The 8,421-nt window shown below is 42.5% G+C and overlaps 1 protein-coding gene across 5 annotated transcripts in view; it reads left to right on the forward strand.

Annotated features, from left to right (window-relative positions):
- Positions 1-7,255, forward strand: part of CCNB3 (cyclin B3) — an 84,025-nt gene extending 76,770 nt beyond the window's left edge. For all 5 annotated transcript variants that reach the window (XM_066249148.1, XM_066249152.1, XM_066249149.1 and 2 more), the window contains 4 exons: positions 2,382-2,537; positions 3,693-3,842; positions 6,736-6,869; positions 7,058-7,255. In XM_066249148.1, the coding sequence (XP_066105245.1) occupies positions 2,382-2,537; positions 3,693-3,842; positions 6,736-6,869; positions 7,058-7,130 (513 nt within the window). In that variant the 3' untranslated portion in view covers positions 7,131-7,255. The remainder of the gene's footprint in view (positions 1-2,381; positions 2,538-3,692; positions 3,843-6,735; positions 6,870-7,057) is intronic.
- The last annotated feature ends 1,166 nt before the right edge of the window (positions 7,256-8,421 follow it).

Consider the following 8,421-nt stretch of genomic DNA (forward strand, 5'->3'; position numbering starts at 1 on the left):
AAAGAACTTTATAACTGTGGGCTTGTTTTTGTGTGCCTCTGCTGTTTCCCTGTCTTCCCAGTTCTATCCCTAACTTGCTTCCTGCCTTCCTCCCTCCTTTGCTGCCTTACTCCTACCAACATCTGGCAGTACCTCCTTCCCTAAGTCCAACACTTCTTCCTTTGGTCCTTTCCTCCTTCTCTTACTCCCTCTTTTGCTGTCCTTACCTTCACTTCACTTCTGCCCTCCATCACTTACACCCTCACTTCACTTATGCCCTCACTCTGTGGCAGTCTTTCTTCAGCTTTCTCTAAATCCATTCCTCGATCCCTCTATCTCTACTTTGTGTGTCCACTCAGTCCGTACTGGGCTCGCTCCCTCTATGGCTTTTCCTGTTTTTTTTCTGGTTCCCTCTCTTGCTCACTTCTTTACCTGCTCCTTTGCTCCCTTGTACCATTCTCTGCTCCATTCCTCCTTCACTCACTGGTTTCCTTCCTCCCACCTTTGTTACATCTTTTACTCCCATGTCTCCCTTCTGCCACCTTCCCACCCTCACACCCTTCCTTCACTCAGTCTTCCTCCCTCCTCCCTTTCTTTCTCTTCCCTTCCTTTGCTAACTCTCTCACCTCCATCCCATCCTCTCTCCTTCTCTCCCTTGCTGGTCCCTTTCTCCCCCACCTTCCTTCTCTTGTGCCTTGCTCCCTCCTCCTCCTTGGCTTCCTCCATCCCTCCCTTCTTCCCACTTTCCTGCTAATTCCTTCTCTCCCCTCCTTTCTTGTTCCTTCCTTCCCTACCTTCCATACATACTGTCTAGGCTCCTTCCCTTGCTCCCTCTCTCTTTCTCCTTCTCTCCCTCCCTCCCTTGCACTGTCCCTCATTGTTTCCCTCTGACTCACTTTCTTTCCTACCCACTTGCTCTCTGGTCCCCTTGCTCTCCCTCCTCCATGTTTCCTCTCTGCTCCCTGTTTTGCTTGCTTCCTTGCTCACTCCCTCCCACCCATTCTTACTTGCTCCCTTCCATTGTTCTTACCTCCCTTGCTCCCTAGCCTCCTTTTTCTCTTTCTTCCTCTCTCTCCTCCTTTTACCCCCATGCTTTCCCTTGCTCCCTCCCTTGCTACTTTATTCTGGCTCATTTTCTCCACTGGTCACTCACTAAGTTCCTGGTTCTCTCCCTTGTTGCCCCTTCCTCTTTCTTTTTCCCTCTCTCTGTCCCTCCTCTCCCTTTTCCTACCTAAGGCCATTTTTTTTTTATGGTTTGAGCAAGTATTTTATGCGTCAGACTAAAGGGGGTTAAAAAGCAGCTGTGGTCCCTAGAGAGCAGGATGGAGAAGAGTAAGGGGAGGTACTTCTCAGCAAATCTTGGAACCAGAAGCTTGCCTCTTTTGGTTGCCAAGACAAAGAGCCCCCACTAATTTTTTTTGGAGAAGGGGGGGTCTTCCCTTTACAGAATTGATAAGTACAGAAATATTTTTGCAAAGAGAGTGTGGAGATGGTATGAGAAGAGAAGAAAGGAAGGCGCCAAGAGTGGGTAGAGCAATGAAGGGAAAGTTTCTTGTCCTGGTTTTACCACTAGGTTGCTGTGTGAACTTGAGCAAATTACTTCTCTCTGGGCCTCAATTTCCTGTCTGAAAAGCCAGAGGGTTTATTCAATTTATGTTCTGAAAATTGCGAGACAGAGAAAAGTTTTGGAAGAAGACTGGGGTGGACATATGCGTGTATCTAGGGAAAAAAACTCACTAGTCTTTCTGCCTTCCAGTCCTCTCCCTCAGTCTGAGGTTTAGTCTGCAGAGGGCAGGATATGGGAAGGTACTCCCATTCAGGTTTTCTTCTCACCTGTGGATTGGTCTGGATCTTCTCAGTATAGCCTCCATTCACATCCTCCCACCCCCTGTAGTTCTCAGTCTCAGCTTAGACTCCCTCTGTGCTTGCGTGCCTCTCTTTCACCAACTGCTACCTCAGCAGTGCCCACTCCCAAATACCCTTATTTATTTACACTGTTTTTTTCATCTCTCATTCACCTTTTCATGGTCTTTTATGTTCCCTTCTCCCAGAGCAGGCCTTAGATTGTCCATTCCTGTCTCTCACCCATTAGAAGAGAGATCACTATTCCCAGTCCTTATGCCATATTATGTGCTTCTAACACTGAGAATCCATCCTCAGAAGCCCCATCCTTTTTTGAATGGTGCAGGTTTGAGGCAGATCTCTCTTATCTCTGATATTTTTTTTTAGATGGGCCACTCAAATCAACCAGAAGCTGGCTCTCAGAGCTAACTTGAAGGTTTATTCCACGAAATGTTATTGCCTCATATCCCTCACCTTCTGCCCTTCTGCCTTTCATCTCCATGCAGAGAGGAGTGGGCTGTCTTGGGCTGGTTGTGACTGCCTCTCCTCTTCACCTGTAGGAGTCCTGCTCACCTAGTGTGAATGACCTCCTGTACATCTGTAATGATGCTTATCAGCAAGATGAGATCCTCGCCATGGAAATCCACATCCTGCAAACTCTTGAATATGATATCAACATTCCCATTGCTTATCATTTTCTGCGCAAATATTCTTGGGTAAGAGATAAGAGGCACATCTCTATTCTCCCTCCTGGGTTTGTCTCCTCCATACCCAGAGTGGCTGCCTGAGTGGTGGGTAACGGTAAAGGGAAAACTAGGGACAGAACAGTTTCTTCTTCAATCCGTCTTCCTACATTGGCAATCTTTATGCAGTATAGAAGGAAATAAATTGGAAGTTTGCACAGTATGCCTATAAAGTTTTGAGATGAGGGCAAAGTAGGAGAGGGAGAGAAGATTCTTTTATCAGGAAGGGACGAGAGAAGTTTGGGGGAGATGCTGGCAAAGTTCTCTTTCTTTACCTGAGGATTGGTTACAGGGAAGGTCACTTTATATATTTGTTGCATTCTACAATTGGGAGTTTTGTACATTTTCTTTATGTGCGTTTTAGGTTATAATTTTTTAAAAAGATACAAACAAGGCCCTGGCCAGTTGGCTCAGTGGCAGAGCATCGTCCCGGCATATGAAGTCCCGGTTCGATTCTTAGCCAGGGCACACAGGAGAAGTGACCATCTGCTTCTCCACCCTTCCCCCTCTCCTTCCTCTCTATCTCTCTCTTCCTTTCCCACAGCCAAGCTCCATTGGAACAAAGTTGGCCTGGGCACTGAGGATGGCTCCATGGCCTCTGCCTCAGGCACTAAAGTGGTTCTGGTTGCAAAGGAACAACAGTCCAGATGGGCCAAGCATTGCCCCCTAGTGGGCATGCCAGGTGGATCCCAGTTGGGCACATGCGGGAGTATGCCTTTCTGCCACCCTGCTTCTCAGTTTAGAAAAATACACACACAAAAAAAGATATAAACAAGAAAGAGGAAGGAGTTCTTTTGGAGCACCTAGGGTGGAACCAGGTGCAAATTTACAGTTGAAGGGCTTTGGCTCTTCAAAGGACAAATTGTATAGAAAGAATAGACAGCAAACTTGGTAATTTGGTTAAAAACTCTAAAGGTGGCGAATTCCACTGCTGATTTCAGAATCCTCCATTTAAGATTCTGTGCTTACTTTCAGGGGTAGGATGCCTCAGTGAATCTTGATGACTTTGTTCAGGCAGAGAGCCATTTAGGCCTGAGGTGGGATAACTGGAGAGAGTAGGTACAGGGGGGTCTTCTGCTTGGTGCTGATTTTCTGAATTGTTTTCTGAACTGGTCTTGCTCCCTTTAGTTTGTCCCTGTCAATACGAATACAGCGATCTTGTCCCGGTTTATCTGCGAGATGACTCTGCAAGAATATGACTTTATCCAAGAAAGGGCTTCCATGCTAGCTGCTGCTTCCTTCCTCCTGGCCCTCTACATGAAGAAGCTCAACCACTTGGTAAATGCTTGATTAAGGGAGCTTGGAGCACAGGGTAGAGATTTAGAAGCACACACACAGTCAACTCAGGAGGAAGGTGAAAATTAAGGTTGTAGCAGATTTGATGACAAAACTACCATATACCTGGTTATGAATTCTTAGGGTCCTGGCTGCCTAACAAGTATCTACAGCAATCATTTTGAAGTCTTTTATTTCATTTTTCTTAGGCACAGTACCCTTTGTTCCAAGGAAAGCTTACCTAAAAGCCCAATATCACAAAACAGACTAATATAAAATTATTCTGGTTGTAGCAGGGGTAGAGTGGGTCCACTTCCTACCTGACTCCATTCCATCTCTGCCTGTTGCAGTCCCTTCAGCGAGGTTGTTCCCTGGGGGGGAGCTTGTTGGGACAGGATTTGAAAAGCACTGATCCAGAGAACAGAGTAGTGAAAGCAACTGTCCATGTGTATAACAGGGGGCTTTTAGGTATACTATAATGTTCTTCCCTGAAGAAGAAGGCCCCCAGGACCTCCTTCCCCAATACAAATAAAATTCCTTTTGATGCTTTCCTAATTTTATGAAAAATTGTAAAAAGCAACTTCAGAAGAACTAGGAGTTTTTATCGATGTGTAACATGCAATTTAAGGAGAGAGGGTATGCTTACAAAAGGCCTCTTCCTAACCACTCCTAAGCCCCTCCAACTTAGAAATCCTATAGCCACAACAGTTGGGAAAGCCTATGTATACTAAAAAAACTCCATAAACAGCTGTGTTTATATAAATTGAGAGCTTAGTGATCTAAGCACTTTGTGTGAACTCATTTAATCTCCCCAATAACCCTACAAGATCAATATTATTCCTATTTTATAGATAAGAAATAAATTCCTATGTTTTGCTAGTGAGAGGCAGAACTAGGAGAGCATACAATCAGTACTGTATAATCAGAATGGATGTGGCCATAGCTCTGGAGCCATGGTCCTGGAGGCCGCATGCTGAGACAGGCATTGTTTGAACTATGGATTCTGGGGAAGTCGAGTAGGAACTGAGAGGGCCAATTAAGTTACTCAGGACAACAAACTGCTTGCAAACCAATATAGAAATATTTCAAAGTTTAACATTTGATATGATTGTATCAGTATTAGTTAAATGTCAGCCTTGATCTGAACCCTGGTAATCTGGTTCCACAATCTTCTATGCTGTCTACCTTGCTTCTATAGATAAGAAAGCCTACACAAAGAAGCTGAATTTTGAGTTGGGTTTTGAAAGGAACATGTGAGAAGAGACATTGTAGGTAGAGAGAACAATAATTGAAAAGACGTGAAGTGATAATAAAAGTGTAATGTATTAGGGGAAGAATAAGACATTTCCTATGGATGGAACAGAGGCTATAGAAATAGGGAATGGTTAGAGATTAGGCCAGAATGATAAGACACCTTTGATTTCATGCTGCGAGACCCATTTTATATTAAGACACTGGGAGTTTTTTAGGCAGAGGAGTGACATACCCCTGTTTGTTTGTTTTGAAAATAGTACTGATATAGAAGTATAGAAGCTATACTAGATGATAGTATAAGAGTGGCAACATCAGTGAGTAGGCTTTTATAATAGTCAAGGTGAAGCACTGGGGCCTGAACCACTGCAGTGACAATAGGGCCATTAATCTTATTTAACGTACTGAATATAATATTACCACATGTTACTCTCCTGCTCAGCATGACAATGACTGCCCTTTACTTGTGACAGTGGTTTTCAAACAGTATTTGTTAGAACCCTGAAATTCCTGCAGAAGTGTTTCAGGGGCCATATAAAAGATAAAGGTATTCAAATTAGTATTCAAATACCAATCCCAGGTAAGATTTTTTTAAAGGGTTTAGGGGCAATCATTTAAGATACTTTTAGAAAAATTACTGTGATATAGAATAATTCTTCCTGTATCTGTGGAGCTCCCAGTTGATTTTCAACACTCATTGTAGATGCTCCTTCTTCTATGAAGTTTTATGTGACTCTCCTTGCCAAAATTTGTAGGTCTTCCTTCTCTGTGCCTTCCAGTGTCCCATGCACACTTCCATAATAGCACTTCCTACTCCTTTTGTAATTCTCTGAGTGTATGTCTGTCTTCCCCACTAGACTACAGACTCCTGAAAGGTGGAAGCCTTAGTCATTTTTACATTCCCAGCTTCCTATACAAAGCTAGGTAATATTATTAATTCTAGCCAGCATTATTTAAACACTTATGTGGTAGACTATGTTCTATGTGCTTTGGACTTATTAATTTATTTAATCCTATAATGTAATTACTGTAATGATCCCCATTAGGCAGATTGGGAATCTGACATACCAATAGGTTAAAAGACCAGTTCAAGGCCATGCTATTAATTAAACTAGAAGTTGAACCCACACACTTTGCCTCCAGAACCTTTGCTCTTAAGTACTATGCTATATGGTTTCTGCCACATAATAGGCATCCTTAAATTTGAATGAGAAAATGAATGCATGGAATGATAGCTGATAGAGTGAGAGAGGAGGAACAGCCTTAACTTCCTGTTGGCTGCTGAGTTGGGACCTCAAGTTTGTTCTGAGATTTTTCTGGCCGTTGGCTCTTTACCTGAGAGTGAGTAAATTATGAAGTCAGTCCTGTTCCTTGGATTCTTTTGGTGGTAAATTTCAGCTTACCAAATATCAATGGCCAGGTTAATATCCAACTCGTATATATGGATATAGCCATACCACTAGTTTTTGGCTGCAACCAACTCTCCTATAATAATTTGTAAGTGTCTGTGACACATGAGTCTTTGAAATGTTTGGCTATCTTCCCTTTCTATGCCATGGATAGGAATTTTGGATTTGGGATAGTAGACACAGAGGAAGGGTCTGCTTCATCTCATGAAAGTCACTGTTTATGTTGCTTTTTCCAGGCTCCTACCTTGGAGTATTACAGTGGCTACAAGACCTCTGATCTTCATCCTTTAGTCAAGAAGCTGAACATACTGCTGACTTTGCGTTCTTGTGATGATAAGCTCAAGGCTGTGCGTTCCAAGTATTCTCACCTGTAAGTACCAAGCCCTGCTGAGGTTGGGTCTGTGCTCAGTCATGGGGAGGTCAAGACTATTTTTATCTTAAGGGAAAAGAAAGATTCAGGTATTTTTTACCTTACATTCTGCTCCAGGGTTAAAACCATGAAGATTGCCTGCTTGCTTTGGCCTGTTTTACACTGAGCAAACCCTCTTCCTTTTGCAGGCTCTTCTCTGAAGTCACCAAAATACCCCCATTGGACCTGTTAAAACTAGAGGATATTTTCAACTCCTGCTAATTCTGAAAATGAGGTCCTGGAACTCTGGCAGCAGCTACCAAGGCCAATCTAGCATATGTGACTAGGCTGTATTTATTCTGTCCTTGAATTTGTCTTTTGATTACTTTTCTTCATTTTTGCCTTTTGTCTTTTCACAAATTGATAATGTTATAAATGTTTAAGATTTTTATGAAAGAGAAGAAATTATTGTACTATTTATTCAGAAATATAATAAAATTAATATTTGTTGTTAAAGTGGCTCACTTTCCTTCTTATTGCTCAGGAGCACCATGAATAGCCCAAGGATGTTTTTTTCCTGCCTAGTAAAGGCTGTGCCTCCTGGCTTATCCAATTTCCTTCTCTGTTTGAAGACTTTCATTTCAGGGGAAGAGGAATTGAGTTGATTTATGTGAGAATTGATGGATGAGTCTGTAAAAAGAAGATCTTTGGAGGTGGGGTGGGGTTTGGTGGTGGTGCCCAGGCAACTTGACAGACAGGCCTCAGTGTTAGTTCAGGACCAATACGCTTTGATTCCTATTTCAGGTTGCTTTCTTTCTTTCCTTCTTCCTAGATGATGAAAAAGTAGAGATTGGGATTTTCAGCCAAAGATAGCCCTAGTTTCATAATTAGGCAGCTTTCTAGTTTAAATGTGAAAAAAAAATAGCTTAGGGTGGCATGCTGAAATTGCTTTTGGCTTTTATCTTCAATTAAGAGGAGAAATTTCCACTTGTGAATTCAATGAGATGTTCTATGAATACAAGCATTAACCACTTGTCCAATCTTTCATTCATAAAGCCTAAAGGAGGTTCTCTATCTATCTAGTCTTTGTGGTGATATGTATTGGTACAGCTATCTCAGTTTTTCACAGAGAAGTTGAATATCCTCTGTGCCAGTTGAGGAAGAAATACTGCTTTAATCTTGCCTCTAGGACCTCTGGAACCTCCCCATAATATAGTCACTGAAACAAGTAATATCTATCACAGCAGGAGACCTCTAGGGTTTTATTCTAATTCTGTGGCTGGAAACTATTCTGAGAGATCTGTGGCCATTTGTATCCCCTTGTCAAATATTTTGAATCTACCTAGGAATGGATATTTGGTGGAGGGGACAGTCAATGGAGAAGTTATGGGGAAAATACCTCTCCAATATAAACAGACTCATCATGCTAGTCTGTTCGTATCACCTTTTCTGATGGATTGGAGATAAGAAGAGTATGAAATACACTTAGATGTCTTAGTGCCTTCCCTTTTCCCCCTTTTTGTCAGTTTTCTATTCTCCCTCCCAACTTGCTTGGCCTTGGTGATGAGATATC

The sequence above is a fragment of the Saccopteryx bilineata genome, chromosome X (assembly GCF_036850765.1).
Source record: "Saccopteryx bilineata isolate mSacBil1 chromosome X, mSacBil1_pri_phased_curated, whole genome shotgun sequence".
NCBI classification, from domain to species: Eukaryota; Metazoa; Chordata; class Mammalia; order Chiroptera; family Emballonuridae; genus Saccopteryx; species Saccopteryx bilineata.